Raw genomic sequence first — 19853 nt, 5'->3', positions numbered from 1 at the left:
AAACGGCAAAATCCAGGGGCGGGGAAACCCGTATTTTCGAAACAAGATGGATGTCCATCTTTTGTTTCGAAAATACCGTCAGAGACGTCCAAATCCTTAAATTTGGACGTCCCTAGATTTGGTCATCCCTAGACATGGACGTTTCTGACTTTCGGCGATTTTCAAAACTAAAGACGTTCATGTTAGAAATGGCCAAATGCAAGCCATTTGGTTATGGGAGGAGCCAACATTTGTAGTGCACTGGTCCCCCTGACATGCCAGGACAGCAACCAGGCACCCTAGGGGGCACTGCAGTGAATTTCATAAATTGTTCCCAGGAACATAGCTCCCTTACCTTGTGTGCTGAGCTCCCCAAAACTCACTACCCACAACTGTACACCACTACCATAGCCCTTACACGTGAAGGGGGCATCTATATATGGGTACAGTGGGTTTGTGGTGGGTTTTGGAGAGCTCGCTGTTCCCTCCACAAATGTAACAAGTAGGCGGGGTTAGGGGCCTGGGTCCGCCTGTCTGAAGTGCACTGCAGTTCCCACTAAAACTGCTCCTGGGACCTGCATGCGCTGTCATGACCTGAGTATGACATCTGAGGCTGGCACAACATATTTTTAAAGATGTTTTTTAAGGGTGGGAGGGGGTTAGTGACCACTGGTGGTCATCTGGTCATTTTGGGCACCTTTTTGTGCCTTAGTCGTAAGAAAAACAGGTCCGGGTCAAAACGTCCAAGTGTTCATCAGGGACGTCCTTGTTTTTTTTTATTATGGGTCAAAGACGTCCAAGTGTTAGGCACGCCCAAGTCCCGCCTTTGCTACACCTCTGACACGCCCCCTTGAACTTTGGCCATCCTTGTGACGGAGTGCAGTTGGAGACGTCCTAAATCGGATTTCGATTATACCTATTTGGACGTCCCTGGGATAAGGACGTCCGTCTTCCGATTTATGTCAAAAGATGGACGTCCTTCTCTTTCGAAAATGAGCCCACAGGTCTCTGCCTCCATCCAGGAATCCTTTTCTTAGGTTTGTTATCTTAATTTCGAAACAATGAGCTAGTTCATCGGCTGAAGGTGTTTTTGCTGTCAGCGTTTAGAAGGCTGTTCACTATTCTGTACAGTTTTCTGGTATTCTTGTAGTCTGTTCCATAGAATTGTAATTTAGTCTTTCTCAGTATAGCTTTGTAGTTTATCGCCAGCTTCCATTTTGATTTATTGTCCTCTGTTTTGCTCTTCTACCATTGTCTTTCCAGTTTTCTGCAGGATCTTTTCAATTCTTTTAGTTATTGGTGAACCATGGTGCTGTCCTTGGTGGTGTGATTTTGTCTAAGACTGTCAGGCATCATTTTTCCCATTCTGTCACGGCAGTAGCATAGCCAGACTGCCAATTTTGGATGGTTCTGAACCTAAAGTGGGTGGGCACAAACTTTTCTCTCTACCCCCCTTCCCCAGCAAAATTTAGTCACACTAATCAGATGTATTTGTTACACAGGGGTAAAGTGCTGCTTTTCAGTGCATTAGGTTTCAGAAAATAATTTAATAGCCTAACACCCTTTTCAATGAGCTTTCAGAGGCCAAAACCTCCTGCCTCAGGTCAGTATAATGCTGTTATGGTATCCTCTCTGACCTAAGCTCAGGTCAGTATAATGCTGTTATGGTATCCTCTCCTGACCTAAGGAAGGAAGTATTGGTCTCCGAAACTTTATTAACACAGGTACCATATTACTTTATCCTAAATTAAAAATAAAATTATTTTCTTTACCTTTGTTGTATGGCCGTTTACTTTTTCTCATTGTGTTGCTCCCAGTCTCTAGATTCTGCTTTCCTTCGTCTTTCTCTTGCCAGGGTTTCCTGTCCATTCATCACCTATGGCTTTTCATCTTTTCCTCACCCTTGTTCTCCACATGCCCCTTCCTCTTATTCTCCAGTCTTTCCCTACTCTGTCCTCACCCTCTTTCCATCCCCATCCTTCCAGTGTCTCCCCTCTTTCTTTTGCATCCAGCGTCTCCTTTTTCTCCCTACCCTCCCATCCAGTCTCTTCCCTCTTTCTCTCCTCATCCTTCCACCCATCTACCCTCTCTCCTGATCCTTCCATGTAGTGTCTCTATCTCCCCTCTCCTTATATCCAGTGTCTCTCTATCTCTCTACCCTTTTCTGTTCAGTCTCCCCTCTCTCTCCACATCCTTCCAGTCTCTCCCCTTTCTCTCTGCATCCTTTCATCCATCTCCCCTCTTTCTCTCCCTATCCTCCCATGTCCAGCAGCTCTCTCCCATCCAATCCCTTCCTCCTCTCCATCCCATGTCCAGCAGCTCTCTCCCCTTCCCTCTAGTCCCTTCTTCCTCTTCCTTCCTTGTCAAGAAGCTCTCCAGCCCCTTCCTCCTCTCCCTCCCATGCCCAGTAGCTCTCTCCCTTCCTCCTCTCCCTCCCATGTCCCAGCAGCTCTCTCCCTTCTCTCCAGTCTCTTCTTCCTCTCCCTCCCATGTCCCAGCAGCTCTCTCCCTTCCCTCAAGTCCCTTCCTCCTCTCTCCTTCCCATGTCCCAGCAGCTCAGCCATTTTCCCTCCAGGCCCGCCCATCCACAACCTTCGCGCGCTGTCGCTGCCCTTTTGTCCCGTGGAGGCAGCGTTCAGCGTTTCCTTCCTGCCCTGTCTTCTCCCCAGGCTCTGCTGCATCGTCCCTGCAAGTGGAATCCTTCTCCTTTTCGGCTGTCGCGCTGCGCTGCCATATACACAGGCAGCTTCACTCCTCCCCCGCCACGTCCATTCTGGCCCTCTATGATGCACTTCCTGTTTAGGGCCGGATGAACGCGGTGGGGGAGAGCGAAGCTGCCTGTGTGTATGGCAGCGCAGCACGACGGCCGAAAAGGAGAAGGATTCCACTTGCAGAGACGATGCAGCGGAGCCTGGGGAGAAGACAGGGCAGGAAGGGAACGCTGCCTCCGCGGGACAAATGGGCAGCGACAGCACGCGAAGGTTGTGGATGGGCGAACCTGGAGGGAAAATGGGTGGGCCTAGGCCCGTCCAGGCCCACCCGTGGCTACGCCCCTGTGTCACGGTCTGTGGTTTCTTTCAATGTCAGCCAATGGTCTGTACATTTTTGACCAAAATTGCTCACTGTCGATTCTGCCACGTGTTTTATAGGTTGGTGTCTCATTGTGGGTCAAATGTTCTCTCCAGTCGAGGGTCAGGGTTAGCCTGTAGTGGTCAGAGCAAGGTACTTCATCCCATATGATGGCCTCTAAGTTGAAGAGGTGTGCTTCTGTGAATCTGCAAGCTATTAGGTCTAGAGCATGCACTCGAGATTCTGCCTTTAGTTATCTAGGCCCTAAACTCTGGAATGAGCTCCTGCATCAGGTTCGGGATCAACCCACCATTGCTTCTTTCAAATCAGCCTTAAAATCTCACCTTTCAGAATTGCATTTGCCTTACCATCATAACCTTTCCTATCAGCTCTTCTATTGTGACTGCCCTTCTTTTTCCTTTCCCTCTGTTCCTTCTTCACTCTGTGGTGTGCCTTCCTTCCCCAAGTCCCTTTTCTTCTTTTCCTTTCTGTTTTCTTTTCTTTCTTGTAAGTTTTTCTTGAATTGTTTTTGGTAAACCACATTGAAGCCTTTGTTAGGCTGCATGCTGTATATCAAGCATGTGAAATAAATAAAATGTGTTGCTGTAGCAGGCAGATACTGGAAATCTCACTGTAGTAGGAAGTTAAGGCAGTCTTTGGTATCCTCATCAATTGGGTTGTTAAGGTTTTCAAGTTTGAGTACTTACTATCCAGCCTATCAGTGATGCCTAGGCAGCTTACAGACTAAAATAGAAAGGAAAAAAACCCATCACATTAGGGTAGGTCACATACATGTTGGAGATGAAATCCATGAGGTCTTGCTGCACTGCTTGCCCCCTTCCACTACTAAAGTGGTCTTTTAAGTCACCACTGTAACCAGGGAGTCCACCCTGGGAAGCTGCAATTTAAACTTTCTCTTCTGGAACTAAGGAGTAAAGGCGAGCCCTACGTCCGGTGAGACCCATTCTGTTGTAATCAAGTCCTAAATATCTGGATGCATTAGGAATGCCTTAAAAGGCAAATTTCAGGTGACCCTCAAATGCATGTGTAGGTATTCCTGCTAACAGCATTTGGCCATAGCTGAGAGAGTTACAAGGTACACATGTACTTTATTAAATATGCCTATATTTGCACAGTGTACACTCACATAATTTCATTAGCCTCAGAGCAATTGTAACGTTAAGCAAGACAACATATGTGCTTTTGGAGCTAGTTCTAGGAGCTTTCCATATATTTTATTGATGTTACTAGTATAAAAGGCCCGTTTCGGTAGGCAATGAAACGGGCGCTAGCAAGGTAATCCCCCCCCCCTGCAGCGTCCTTCCTGTCTCCCCTGCCCCCCTGCAGCCACCCATCTGGTCTCAGGACCCCCTCCCCACCAACCCTCCTCTGCCCCTGCAGCCACGCATGTTCAGCGGCCCTCGTCTCTCCCCTGCTCCCCCTGCAGCCACCCATGTCCAGCGACTCTCCTCTCCCCCTGCCCCCCCTGCAGCCACCCATGTCCAGCAACCCTCCTCTCCCCCTGCAGCTACCCATGTCCAGCGACCCTCCTGTCCCCTGCCCCCCTGCAGCCACCCATGTCCAACGACCCTCCTCTCCTTTCCCCTTGCCTCCCCTGTAGCCACCCATGTCCAGCGGCCCACCTCTCTCCCCTGCCCCCCCCTGCAGCCACCCATGTCCAGCGACCCTCCTCTCACCCTGCCCCCCTGCAGCGTCCCTTATGTCTCCCCTGCCCTCCCCTGCAGCCACCCATCTGGTCTCAGGACCCCCTCCCCACCTCCCTCTTCCCTGCCCCCCCCTGCAGCCATCCATGTCCAGCGACCCTCCTCTCCCCCTGCAGCCACCCATGTCCAGTGACCCTCACCTCCCCCTGCCCCCCTCCAGCCACCCATGTCCAGCGACCCTCCCCTCCCTCCTCGGCGCATCACCCAAACCCCTACCCCCCCCCCCAGCGCATCACCCAAGCCCCTACCCCCCCCTCGGTACATCAACCCCCTCGCCACCCGCAGCCGCCAATACTAACGCTGTCCGGCCGCTGCTGTGTCTCCTGTTGAGCAGCAGCGGACGGTACAAAAAGAAAAAAGCCAAAAAAAGATTTTAAACCTGAAACACGGCTCCATAGACAGCCATCTGGCATTGGCTGTCATCTCTGCAGCTGCTCCTCCTCTCCCCTCTGACGTCGCTGCGCTCCTCCGGGGTCTTCCTGCAGGGGCAGTTATGTGGAGGGGAGAGGAGGAGCGGCTGCAGTGACGACAGCCAATGCCAGATGGCTGTTTACGGAGCTGCGTTTCAGGTTAAAAATCTTTTTTGGGCTTTTTTCTTTTTGTACCGGCCGCTGCTGCTCCACAGGAGAAGCAGCAGTGGCCGGACAGCGTTAGTATTGGCGGCTGCGGGTGGGAGGGAGTTGATGTGCCCGAGAGGGGGGGGGGGGGGGGGGTAGGGGCTTTGGTGATGCGCCGGGGGGAGAGTCTTGGGTGATGTGTCGGGGGGGTAGGGGCTTGGGTGCTGCGCCGGGGCGGAGGGGCTTTGGTGTTGCGCCGAGAGGGGGGGCACTGAGAGCTCATTGGTAGGCAGGGGGAGAAGTAGGGAAACACACCTGGCTCGCGGTTTTGCAGGGCAGGGGCTTGGGTGTTGCGCCGAGGGGGGGCACTGACAGCTGTTTCCCAGGCAGGGGGAGGAGTAAGGAAACACGCTCCGCGTGTTTCCCTACTCCTCCCCTTGCCTAGGAATCAGCTGTCAGTGACATCACTGACGTCAGTGCATTCTAAACTGCCTAGCAGACCACCTCCGAGGGAGCCACGGTCCCAGGCACATTAGAACGTTGGAGGTAAGAATTATTATATAGGATTGTTGGTGCTGTATGTATTTTGCTTTGTATGTTGTTTTGTAAACCACTTTGATTTAAGTGGTCTATAAATGTGTAAAATAAATAAAATAGGAGCCTTTTTTGTTATTTTTATAGGCAAAACTATCCTCTAAAACTATAGTTTAACTGTTTATAAATTATATTGTGGGGACATTCTGTTTTGCAGGTTTCCTTTTCTTAAAGAAAACTTTAGACTGCTTTGAAGTGTCTTTTTTATGGGAATCTATAGTTTTGTTTATTAAGATGAGTTTTCTGTTTTTTTACTTCCTGTTTCCAGGACTTTGCTGGGTACCTGAAAAAACACAATAAGGTACTAACAGAGCTAGAAAAAAACACAAGACGGCTAAAAAGGCTGGAGGCAGTTTACAAGGAGTTTGAGTTGCAGAAGGTTTGCTACTTACCTCTCAATGCCTTTCTGCTAAAACCTATCCAGAGACTGATGCACTACAAGCTGATCCTAACCAGACTCTGCCGACACTATACTCCGGAGCACAGTGACTACAATGATTGCCAGAGTAAGTGGGAGACGGGAGGCAGGAGGAAATAGGAAGGATGCAGGAGTTGGCAAGGGGGGAGAATTAAAGCAGTGTACAGGAGTGAGTTAGAATGCAGAATCAAAGCAATGTGCAGGTACAAAAGAAGGCCAGGAAACAGGAGATCTGGAGAAATGATCAGGGGAAGATGCATGTATAAATGGATGAAAAGGGGAAAAGAAAAGTTGACAGAGTCTTGGGAGTCAGTCAGAGATACTGTAGTTGTGGGAAAGTGTAGGAATGTGCAGTGGACAGGGTTGTCTGTACCAAAGGTCATCTCAATTATGCTAGTGGCAGGGAGCAATGCTGCAGTATTGGCACCCTCGATGTAGCAAGAGCTGTGAGGAAGACTGGAAGGAGATTTCACAGTTACTGGTCCCCAATTGAGCGTTGTGGGTTCCTCGAGTCTGCAGAACAGTGCTTTTTTTTGTGTGCTGGTACAGTGTACCAGCACCTTTTTTCTCAGGGCCGTCTCACCTACCTGCCCTCAGCTCCCCGACTTTCCATTCATGCTGCCCTGTGTTGAAATCTTTTATTTTACCTCAAGTCGCAGCGGCAAAGCGGCAGTGAAAACAGCAGGCCAGCTCACCTCCAGCCTTCCCTTCCCTCTCAGCATCCCACCTTCCTCTGATGTGATTTCCTTTCCATGATGGCGGGACGCTGAGGGAAGGGAAGCGAGGAGGCGAGCCTGCCTGCTGCCTTCACTGCCACTGCTACTTCAAGTAAAATAAAAGATTTCAACACAGGGCAGCAGGAACGGAAAGTCGGGGAGCTGAGGGCGAGCAGCTAGGGCTGGGGTTGGAATGAACCCGGGGTAGGTGGAGTCTGGGGCGAGTCACTGGACATTGATGGGAGGGGAGGATAGGGGGCAAAGGAGAATCACTGGACATGGAGGAGAGAGGAGAATCGCTGGACATGAATGGGAGGAGAGGGCAGAGGAGAATCGCTGGATATGGATTGGAGGGGAGGCCAGGGGACAGGAGAATTGCTGGACAATTGGAGGGGGAGGCCAGGGGACAGGAGAATTGCTGGACATGGATGGGAGGGAAGGATAGGGGCAAAGGAAAATCACTGGACATGGATGGGAGGGGAGGGCAGGTGTGAGAGGAGAGTTGCTGGACATGGATGGATGGAGGGGAGGGCAGGAGAAATGCTGGACATGGGTGGAGGAGAGGGAAGACAGGAAGGAGATGCACATGGATGGAGGGGAGAGGAGAGAGAAGAAATGCTGGACATGGATGGAGTGGAGGGCAGGGAAAGGAGAAATGTTGGAAGGAAGGAAAGACAGAGAAAGGAGATGCACACAGATGGAGGGGAAGGGAGAGAGGAGAAATGCTGGACATGGATGGAGGAGAGGCAAAACCGAGGAAGTAGTTGCACATGGACGGAGTGGAGGGGGGAGAGGAGAAATGCTGAAAATGAATGGAGGGGAGGGAAGACAGGAGGAGATGTACATGGATTTAGAGAAGAGAGGAGAAATTCTGGACACAGATGGAGGGGAGGGAAGACAGAGGAAGGTGATGCACATGGATGGAAGGGAGGGGAGAGAGTTGAAATGCTGGACATGGATGGAGAGGAGGAAAGAGAGAGGAAGTGAGATGAACATGGAGGGGGAGAGGAGAAATGCTGGACATGGATGGAGGGGAGGGAAGGTAGAGGAGGAGATGCACATGGATTTAGGGGAAACGATAAATTCTGGACACAGAGGGGAGGAGAGAGAGTTGAAATGCTGGACATGGATGGAGGGGAGGGAAGAGAGAGGAAGTGAAATGAACATGGATGGGAGGGGAGGAGAGAGGAGAAATGCTGGACATAGATGGAAGGGGAGAGATAAAATGCTGGACATGGATGGATGAGAGGGAAGAGAGAGGAAGGAGATGCATATGGATGGAGGGGAGGGAGAATAGGAAGGAGATGCATACTGATGGAGTTGAAAGAAAGGGAAAATAGGAAAAAAACTGCACATGGATGGAGAAAATAGGCAAAAGCTGGATCCACTCTATACCTCCTCCAGTCAAGTCTGTGGAGGACCCAGCTTTTACCTATGGATGGTAGGGCAAGAAATAAAGAAGAAAGGAGGGAAGTTAAGAAATAAATGGAAAGGAATCCCTGGAAACTGAGTTAAAGGAATAGATAGAGAGCAACAGAATCAGAGTCTGGGACCAACATGATCAGAAAAACAAAGTCACCAGACAACAAAGGTAGAAAAATCAGTTTATTTTAATTTTAGTGTTTGAAATATGTCCAATCTGAGAATTTACATTCTGCTGTCTTATTTTGTACTGTGTATACTGGAGCTGTAACAGCTTACAGAAATTATTTATAATGAAAAAAAAATCACAAGTTATTTTTTCTCCTATGCTGGTATAGTATTTTCAATGATACCTGTTTATATGCGCAATGGCTGGTATAAGGGTGTGGCTACTGTAGGTGTGGCTACCATAGGGGCGGAGCAATAGATGGTGACCCTGCTCATAATGAGTACCGGTACCTTTTTTTCCTACAAAAAAAGCACTGCTGCATAGTCATACCTGGAGGTCTTCAGATCCCTGTCTGTAGTGCCCCACAAATTTACTTCTCTTCCTTCACCTCTCTCCTGTTTCCTGTGGATCTCTCCTTTTTTCCGGCCCAACAACCTTGAAAAAAAAAAGGCAGAAGGAAAAATGTTTGCTGGAGAGTGTGGGAAAAAAAGTCAGGCTATCCAAAGGATGGAACCAAATGTTTTTATGTAAAAAAACAAAATTTTATTAATCTTTAAACAAATAATGATATAATAATAACACATTAAAATTGACTCGACACAACGTTGTGTTTCGGCCGAAAGGCCTACATCAGGAGTCTATAAACATAAACAAACGGTAAATAAATGAATTAATTGGTAAATAAATGTTTAATATATGTTTAATTTATTTACCAATTAATTCATTTATTTACCGTTTGTTTATGTTTATAGACTCCTGATGTAGGCCTTTCGGCCGAAACACAACGTTGTGTCGAGTCAATTTTAATGTGTTATTATTATATCATTATTTGTTTAAAGATTAATAAAATTTTGTTTTTTTACATAAAAACATTTGGTTCCATCCTTTGGATAGCCTGACTTTTTTTCCCACCTCTTTATTTCTTGTTTCACGACCCGTGGGATCTATTGAGTTCTCCACTATATGTGGATTCTCTTTATGCTGGAGAGTGTGCTACAGAGCTTCAGTCCTGAGCCTTTCTCATACGTGGTAAGACTTGTGGAGACTGTGAGCTTTGGGGGAGCAGCCAGTAGTGGTAAGTCTGACTAAAGTTTGACTCAGAACTGCTTGGAAGGCTGCAAGTTCTAAGTGGTGTGGGGAGGGATACTGGCTTACTGCATGGGACACATTGGGCTACGCGTGTGACAATCGGAGTGAATGGTACTGTTGCGCTCCTCACCTGGAAGAGAGCCGCCGGTAGTGGCTGGGAGCTTGATTTTCCCACACTGTGGGGCGGCATGGCATGATTCCAGTGACATGGCTTTGGGGCACGGGTATGTGCTTTCAAGCATTCTGATATCAGCGCATTCCCCTCACCGTGTTTTTTACGTTTGCAGCGCTCACCTTGCCACACCCCATGCCAGCATGCCCCTTTAATTTCCTGCTTCTCAGAGCTCTCGGGGCTTCGGCAATGGTTTTCACCTCTGGCTTTTCTGAGGGCTCCAAAGTTTCCCTTCTTTGTTTCTCTGCCTAAGTTTCAGAGTGCTTCTACTGTGAGCCTCTGCCTGAATTTCCAGATCATTTGTACAGAGAACTTCTGCCTGAATTTCCAGAGCATTTACACTAAGCTTCTGCCTGAGTTTCCAGAACACCTCTACTGTGGGCTTCTGCCTGAATTTCCAGAGCATTTCTACGGAGAGCTTCTGCCTGAGTTTCCAGATCACTTCTACTGTGAGCTTCTGCCTGAGTTTCCAGAGCATTTCTATTGTGAGCTTCTGCCTGAGTTCCCAGAGCTTTTCACTGTGGGTTCCTGCCTGTGTATCCCGAGCTCCTCACTGCGAGATCCTGCCTGAGTGTCCAAAGCTTCTCTACTTGACCGGTGTCCTTGCCTTCAACTTTACACCTCCCTCTTTTTGGTCCTGGCCTGGCATCTGGTAACCACTTGTTCTCGTCCCTCTGGTGGTGACAAGTCCCGCTGGCCACCTGCACCTGGGGGGGGGGGGGGGCTCAACTCCCAGGGAATGGCGGTTGGTTGGATGAAGATATCTGGGGTTCATTGGCCATCCATAGTCCTCCAGTGACGAGCAGTCTGTGCCTGCCCGCTACAGACTGAACCGCAACAGGTGACTCCCATGGAGGCAGTTAAGCGGTGTTCCTATTGTGGGATCTTCTGACCGGTGTCAGGGTGTTGCAGTGCGTGCAAGCTGGGAATCCTACAGGACACAGAGGAAATGGTCGGCAGTAGTACATTTTCAGATTTGGCGCAGCATGTGAATATGCCAGGGTCTTTGGGCTCTCCGGCAGGGCCAGTGCACAGTTTAATACAGGAGAGTGCAGGAATGGGTGCCATTTTGTCAGGAACAACTTTCATTGAGGAGCAGCCTCTGTCTGATCACGCACAGAGCATAGCTGCCATTTTACAGCCTAAGGGCCCAACAGAGCATTCAACTGCATCGGGATCTTTTTCTCCAGAGTTTATTTTACTTTTACACTGGGGTAGTCAGAGTTGTTGCTGCAAGGTGCTTCAGTTCTTCGCCCCACTACCCTTCCGACTCCTAAAAGATCTCATTTAGACCTCCAGGAGTGAGCAGATGAGGCTATCTCTGTTTCCGCCTCCTTATCTGATGTGGCCTTGGTCTATTCAAAGGAGTCATTGTTGAAGGAGCCGTTAGAGAAGGGAGAGAGAGCTCCCTCCTGAGAATCAGGTTTTTCCAAAAGTACTGAGGTTGTTTCATAAAGAGGAGCTCAGTGCTCTTATTTCTGAGGCATTGGTTGTGCTTTCAGTTGAGGAGCCTTCTGCTTCGGCGTCAGTTCATCTTCGTCAATCATGAGGGGGCTTAGAGATCCTTTTAAGGCATTCCCAGTGCATCCAGATTACAACAGAATGGGTCTCATCGGACATGGGGCTCGCCTTTACTCTTTAGTTCCAGAAGAGAAAGTTTAAATTGCAGCTTCCCAGGGTGGACTCCCTGGTTACAGTGGTGACTTAAAAGACCACCTTAGTAGTGGAAGGAGGCATTGCCCTAGGAGACCTACAGGATAGGAAGCTAGAAGGCTCGCTGAAACAAGCCTTTGAAGTGGCCTCTTTAGGCCTTCAAGCAACAGTGTGCAGCTTGTTTGTGGCAAGAGCATGCCTGAAGTGGCATCAGTAGTTGGCAACACAGGATGGGCACTATAACACCCAGGTGGAAGTGGGTTGGCCTACTCGGTGGATGCTATTTGTAACATGTTACAAGTTACGGTCTGCAGTATGTCTTTGCCTGTCACAGCATGTCGTCAACTCTGGTTGTGGCATTGGGCAGATGCAACATCAAATTCACATCACATCTAGTTAAACTCCCCTTTTCAGGCAAATAGCTATTTGGAGAAGATCTTGGTGAAAGAACTGGGAGAAACTAAGTCACAGCGGTTGCCAGAAGGTAAGCCGAAAGCCTCTGATTGTCCTTCTTCAGGGGGCTTTCGCTCTCAATTTTTGGACAGCAGACAGTACCGGCCTGGTTGTCAACAATATGGTCATAAGTCTCACTTTTGAAGGAATGCCAGTCTCCCTTTTGTTCGGACAGAAAGTCATCCTCTCAGCTAGAGTGCCCAGTGCCTCCAGAGCTTCGCAATGATGCGAGGTTGGGCCACGCTTCTTCTTTCTCTGGTGGGAGGAGTGGGCCAAAATCACATCAGACCCTCTACCAGCCAGTCGCTCCTGTCTTCTTGCACTCTCCTTGTTGAAAGGGAGCCAAGGTGTTCAAAGTTCAGGCCACCATAGATTCCTTGCTGGTGCTCCGAGCCATTGTTTCAGTTCCCCAGGCTGAACAGGGACAACGCAGATACTCTGTCTACTTCATTGTCCCAATAAATCTCAAAGGTCTAAACTACTGCCTCTAAGTGTCCCACGTTCGCATGGAGATACTAAGAGCAGTCATAGCCTCAGTTCAAGCTGGAGAATTTCTTACCATCATTGATCTCAAGGAGGCATACATGCATATACCCATATGGCCGCTGCATGGTGGTGCTGGGCTGTCACTTCCAGTTCAGGGCAATGCCCTTCTATCTCACCACAGCTCTAAGAACAATTACCAAGGTTATGGTGGTGGTGGTGGTGGTGGAATCCTTCCTTCAGTGCTAGGGAATCAAAGTTCAGCTGTATCTCGATGACTGCCTAATTTGTGCATCATCCTGTTCAGACTGTGGTGGTAACGGATAAGGTTGTCAGTCTTCTGCAGTCATTGGGTTGGGTGATCAATTTCACGAAGAGAAGACTAACTCCATCACAGATGCTGGTGTATCTGAGCATTCTATTTGACACAGCACGTGAGAGCATCTTCACCGCAGAGCACAGGACATCAAAACTGGTTCAACAAATTCGTTGTCTTTTCAGTCAGGGCAGGCCCAGGGTCTGGGACTATGTCCAGGTTCTCGGGTCAATGAAGGCAGCAATGGAAGTAGTGTCATGGTCAAGGGCTCATATGCGGCCGTTAGAGTAATCTCTTCTCAGCCATTGGTCTACGGTATTGCAGAAGCACGACCTTCATCTTATTGGTCACTGGTTGCCTCTGTCTGATCACGTGCAGAGCATAGCTGCCATTTTACAGCCTCAGGGCCCAACAGAGCATTCAGCTGCATCAAGAATTTTTTCTCCAGAGTTTATTTTGTTCTTACACTGGGATAATCAGAGTTGCTGCAAGATGCTTCAGTTCTTCGCCCCACTGTAGTATACAGTGGTGGTTGTCACCCAGGAATTTGACCACCGGAGCTCCCTTGCCAATAACACAATGAGAGATGATGACAATGGATGCCAGCAAGTTGGGTTGAGGTGCTCATTTCAGGTTCAATCTGGCGCAGGGGACCTGGACGGAACAGAAGTCTCAGTGGTTGAGAAATTGGTTGGAACTCAGGGAAGTGCAGAATGCCTTATGTGACTTTGCTCCCTTTCTTGCAGGGGCCCTGTTCTGAGTTTTCTCTGACAATGCGTTAGCAGTAGCATGTATCAACAAGCAAGGTGGAGTCTGTAGCTGAACAATGGTAGTGGAGGCAGCCTCCCTCTTGAGTTGGGCGGATTAAAATCTCTGCTTGTCGGCAGCTCACATTTCAGGGTCCTTGAATGTGGAGGTGGACTTTCTCAGCAGGCACTCCTTGGTCTTGGGAGATGGGAACTATCCTGCCAGGGGTTTCAGCTAATAGTGGACAGATGGGGTTCTCTGCTTCTGGACTTGGTGGCAACAAAAAGGAATGCCAAAGTGCCCAAGTTGTTCAGCCGTTGGAAAGAACTGGGCTCGATGGGGATCGATGCCCTACTGCAGCCTTTGCTGGAGACACATCTATTATATGTCATCATTCCTTGGCCCATGGTAGGCAGTATGTTGAAAAGGATCACATTGCACCATGGTCGAATAATTCTTATAGCCTCAGATTGGTTGTGGAGGCCATGGTACGCAGTCCTGATTTGACTGCTGGACGGGGGTCCTCTCTGTCTTCAGCAGCTACACAGCCTACTGAAGTAAGGTCCAGTGCTTATGGAGGATATGTGCCCTTTTGGTCTTGGCTTGGCCATTGAAAGGGCTCAGTTAAAATGAAAAGGTTGTTCAGGAACGCTGTACATCCATGGTGTTTGTGAGGGTGTGGGGGACATTCTGGGCTGCTGTTCTTTCTCTGCTCAGATTATGCACATCATAGCATTTTTCCAGGCAGGTCTTCAGAAAGGATTAGTGTTGGGTTCTCTAAAAGTTTAGGTTGTGGCTTTGGCCTGTTTCAGGGACCGACTACAGAAGACATCTCATGTGGCTCACCAAGATATCATTCGATTCATGCAGGGAGTGGGCTGCTTGAGGTAGTGCTGTTCAATTCACGATTTGAATCGATTCATCAATTAGTTTTGGGCAAATCAATTTGAATAGATTCAATTTAGAAAAAAATTGGGTAAAGAGAGTCCCAATTCGGGACTTCCCCACCTCCCTCCCGCTGTCACCAAGCCACTTCTGCTTCCCTCCCTCCCACTCGCTCGCTGTCACCCAAGCCGCTGCAGCTGCTTCCCCCCTTCCCTCTGTTACTCAAGTCACTGCTGCTGCTTCCTTCAGCAGCAGCAGCAGCAGCAGCAGCAGCAACAAGAAGACAAACTAACTGACGCAGGGCTGATCTCACTATTGGCTGGGAGGGGGGGGGAGTGTTTTTGTATATAAATGAAGTTAACAAAGTCGACGTCAAGCTTCCTAACATGATTTGATAACAGCATTTTCTCAGTTATCACTCAAATGCGAACACAATTATAATGTTAATTAAGTTTTGGATCTTACTGAATTCTGTTATTCTGTTTTGCTATAGTTCCAGTTTTGGCACAATATAAGTCATCAAACCAATGGACTGCATTAAAAGAAAAAAATGACATGTAGGAACTTGCTCCTTTTGTTTTGTGGAATGCAGTGGTATATTATAAAAATGCACTTGCCTTTTTTAATTACTACTATTTCACAGAGAGCTATTGAATAATGAGGGAAGGGCTTCCTTCATGCAGAAGTTCTGTCCTATATCCAGTTCTTATATGCTTTTTTTTTGTTATTATTGTTCTGTGTTAAAGATTTCTTTAAGAAAAAAATTGTCATGCAGCTCTTCTTGTTTGTCTGCTTTTTGGGTGTGAAGGAAGCAGCTTCATGGCAAGAATATTTTTACATTTCCTCTCTGCTCTAAGATTACTGACTTTCTGGCCCTTTGTCCCACAGGCTTAAGGAACTGAACTGAATTGCATGGTGTTTTTGGTTCTTGGTCTCCTCTGGCAATTTGCTAGCTTTAGGATCTCCGTTTTATGAAAACATTTTTTAAAATTTGATATCATATCCTACTTATTCATGCAGAGCCCTTTTTTGTGGTGGTGATAGGGTATGTTTGGAACTTAATTTTTAATACTGAACAATAATTGTGGAGATAGTGTAGACATTTTAGAGAAATAGAGGCTGGTGCAGTTTAATTTGTCATCGCAAATGCTTTCTTGGATGTTAAAAATGTTCAGCTGCTTCCTGTTTGTGTTCCTCTGCCTGTTTTAATATTAGCATAGGTCTGAGGCTATGGGCCCCTATATTTCAGTTAAGCTGAATCGAATCAAAAAACCAATTCATATGAGCGAATCGAAGTGAATCGGACAACACTAGCTTGTGGCCTCTCTTTCATGCGCTGTATCCAGACTGGAACCTTAATTTAGTCTTTCGGGTTCTTCAGAAACTTCCTTTTGAGCCTCTCCAGAAAGCCTCCTTAATGATCTTACACTAAAGACAGCAATCTTGGTGGCTGTTTCGTCAGCAGATAGGGTTTCAAAGCTTCGGGCTCTCTCGTCAGGATCCCTTTCTTTGCTTTTCGAAGGTGGGGATCTCCCTGTGTAAGGTTCCTTCCTTCCTTTCTTCCAAATGTGGTATCCGCATTTCATCTCAACCAATCTGTGGAGCTTCTGTTCTTTTGCAGAGAGGATGATATGGTCATGCTATTCTGATATATATATATATATATATATATACACACACACACACACACACACACACACACAATGGTTAATATGTTTCTAGGTTAAGTATACTTGATGTTTGTGGAATAATGTTTATTAATAAGATGACAGAATATGTTTAATTCTTTTTAACATTTTTTAAGGTAGATTTTATTGTCTAAAATAAGACTTGCAATTATTTTAATATATAGATTGATGCAATTATAGTATTTTATTGCTATGTATATATCCATTGAGGTATTATGTTTCTGATTTTTATATTTATAATATGAAGTACAAATTGGAATCAAGTATGATATAAAGTAGAAATGTTTTAATTGCCTTGAACATATGTTCCTTCTGTAAATGTTTGTCTTGCATTCTGCTACCACAGAGTGGCATTCATTACCCTCTTTGTAATAAATACTACAGGGAGTGATGAGTGGGTATATGAAGGGAAGAGCAGACACTCTAATGGGAGTTGCAACTCCTTGATACATGTTGGCAACTGGATGTCAAGAAAAGAACACAGCGAAGGTGACAAGATGGATGACGCCAAACAAACTTCTACTGGACTCAGAAAAAAGTTCACAGCAAGAGTTTATTCTTAAAAAACTGGACTCGACACGAGTCGTGTTTCGGCCGTTCAGGCCTGCCTCAGGAGTCCCTAAAATGATGTACAATAAATTATATTAACTCAAAGCAATAATAAAAACGGATACATTACAAATAATCTAAAAACATCATCTCAAAAATGAATAAAAGCATAATCTCAAAAATAATTATAATTATAACAGACACAAACCAAATACCCTAAAAAGATGTGTGTACCGATTTGTAAAACATGGAAACAACATTTAAAAATGTATTAAAGAATGATATTACTAATACAATAAATTGTATTTTAAAATTATCTTAAACGTCTCTTCCATTCAATAAGTATCATAAACACTTGATGAGGACCATAGATTTTGCAACAAGATGAATCAAAAACAGTGACAGAATTAAACCAGACACGATCATGAACATGCAAATACATTAACAATGCAAAAGTAATAATTTCTTATTAATATCTTAAAAATAAATAATAATTTCTTATTAATATTATAAGGTATAATAATAACTTCAAATTACACATTTTGCAACAATAAAAATCTAAAACAGTGACAAAATTAAACCAGACACGATCATGAACTTGCAAATACATTTACAATGCGTAAATAAGGCTAGTGCCTTCAACTTTTCCAGACAGAAACTCAGTAGAACCAACAATAATAGGACATAGAATATGTGGCAGATGTTCAGTCTGCACCCACGCAATTGTTACAAACAATTTCACACATCCTGCTACCAAAATAAGGTATCCATTAAGGAGTCACACCAACTGCAATTCGGTAGGAGTTATTTACATCACCAGATGCCCCTGTGATCTCTTATACGTAAGTAAAACTAAACGGATGAGAGAGACTAGAATAATAGAACACAGAAGCTCATAGGCCTCCCCAGCCACAAGTGCAGCAAGGGTGGGGTGGTGGGGGCGGAGCGCCCTGGGTGCAGCTCATGAAAGGGTGCTCCAGTGCTGCCTTCAACATACCCCCCCCCCCGGTCCTCCGATTAGTGTGATCGCTCTCCTCCTCCGCAGTCCACTCCTGGCTGTCACGTCTTTCAACTGCGAGGCTTCCGGTAGCAGCAGCAGCAGCAATGTAAGTGCTGCTTTCAGCCTGCCCCGGAAGCACTCTCTGTACAGCTTCCCGCGTAGGCGGGACGCAAGGCTTCCGGGGCAGGTTGAAAGCAGCGCTCGCTTACATTGCTGATGCTGCTGCTAGAAGAAGCCTCGAAGTTGAAAGATGTGACAGAAGGTCTCCGCTCCCGATGAGTTCGATTTCCTGGTGCCTCTCAGGGGGATCCCCACGTTGCACATCATGCAACAGGCTGTTTGGTGGCTGCCGCTGGAAAACCCCGTTTGATACCAGGAGGAGGATATTGAAGACTGGATAGGAATGGGCACAATCTTCCCAGTGGTGAAGCCAAAGAAAGTGTAGTGTGGGGAGGCATGTTCTTTTCCTTCAATTGCTGACCCTCCCAAGAAAAAGTCCAAGAGGTCATGCAAGCAGGAGTGGATCTGGTGGCCTAACATCCAGTGTATTGAAGGTAAAGGTCAGATGTGACATCTGAAAAGTGATACAGTGCGTTCTTGCTATTCAGGATGGTATGATTCTTAAAAACATTGTGAACCACAAACTTATTTATGGCATTTTATCCCACATTAAACGTGAATTAGGGTGTTTTGTGGCTCTACATGAGAATTGTGATATTATGATCCCTTGTTTCATATTGTTGACAGTCTGCATTTTCCGTATGGGTGGTATATTGGTGTATTAGGGTCTACCCAGTGTAATATTTATGGTACAGTAAGGCTCTGAGTGTGTTTTTGCACAAAGTTGTGCATAGTGTTTTTCAGTTGAGCGATTGTGGTTAGTACATGCTTTGAGCAACCACTTTATTCTTCACATATGATACATATCTAATATCTAAACTTAATAAAAGGTATTGTGACTTTAATTTTTATTTATTTTATTTTTTCTGTGTGTTATCAGACAATTATGGATTTAAGCTCCACCCCGGCCCCACCCCCTAACCCCGCCCCCTTTAGCCTCCCCAAACAGTTGGGCCACCAACCGCCTATGCAGAAGCTGTATAAATAGAAATATCGAGACAGCTCCTTTAGTAACTCATTGGAACACCTTGCATCATGAATTAAGAGATCTACAGTTTTTGGTTTTTAAACAAATAACCCCCAAATGGAGAGGGGGCAACATTGACAGTCTCCTGCTACAAGAGGAACAACATTTGATTTTTGAATTAGACACTGTACACCCTAAAGGGCTTAACATAGATCTAGATTTAACAGTATTCTTGTGACCGTTTGGTGGATAACTGAGCCTGGAAAGCAGATCTATGCATTGATAATTTGGCTAACAACGGTAGCAGTAATGATATTTTTGTCTTATAATGCCACGCAAATAATGACAATTGATGTGTTTTTTCAATTTTTTTTTGTTATTAAAAAGTCTACAATAGAAAAATTTTAATTTACAATAGAATAATTATAATCTGATTTATTATGATTCTTCGACATTAGAATTTGGTTTAGAAATTTTGTTTTTGTACATTAAAATATTAGTTGGTCTTAGCTCTCATCACAATTATTATTTTTTTAATTTTTTTAAATTTCTGGTTTTAATATTTCCCCCCTTGTCATTTTTTTAGAGTTATTATGTTTTATTATTTTCTCCACAAATACCACATATATTTTATTTTTTGATCATTTTTATTTTTATTTTTACCAACGATTATTTGACTCTGGGCAAGTCACTTAACCCTCCATTGCCCCATGTAAGCCGCATTGAGCCTGCCATGAGTGGGAAAGCGCGGGGTACAAATATAACTAAAAAAAAAAAAAAAATAGATTGCTTGGGATTTCTAATGGAACATATATAACAATTTTCTCAAAGAACACTAACATACTCAATACTGCCTCTGCTGGACTAAAGAGGCCATTACACTGATTTTCAATCTCACAGGTGACAATGCTCTCACAATTAGTAACATCAGTATTTAAAAGACACATGATGCCTTGGCTAGGTTTCATGCTTCGAGAACAGTGATGCTCACACTCTTATCAAGAAGCTCAGAAGCTTTCTTTCTCCATTCTCTTAAGGTATGAGTTTGTTACTACAAATGTTGCTTGCTTCAAAAACAAAGCT

General features: G+C 46.0%; 1 protein-coding gene across 3 annotated transcripts in view; it reads left to right on the top strand.

Annotated features, from left to right (window-relative positions):
• Positions 1-19853, top strand: part of FARP2 (FERM, ARH/RhoGEF and pleckstrin domain protein 2) — a 750352-nt gene that overhangs the window by 625182 nt on the left and 105317 nt on the right. For all 3 annotated transcript variants that reach the window (XM_030215608.1, XM_030215609.1, XM_030215606.1), the window contains one exon: positions 6192-6429. In XM_030215608.1, the coding sequence (XP_030071468.1) occupies positions 6192-6429 (238 nt within the window). The remainder of the gene's footprint in view (positions 1-6191; positions 6430-19853) is intronic.

The sequence above is a fragment of the Microcaecilia unicolor genome, chromosome 10 (genome assembly GCF_901765095.1).
Source record: "Microcaecilia unicolor chromosome 10, aMicUni1.1, whole genome shotgun sequence".
Classification (NCBI taxonomy): Eukaryota; Metazoa; Chordata; class Amphibia; order Gymnophiona; family Siphonopidae; genus Microcaecilia; species Microcaecilia unicolor.
Note: the sequence above shows the minus strand (reverse complement) of the source record. Positions and strands in the feature narration are given on the sequence as shown.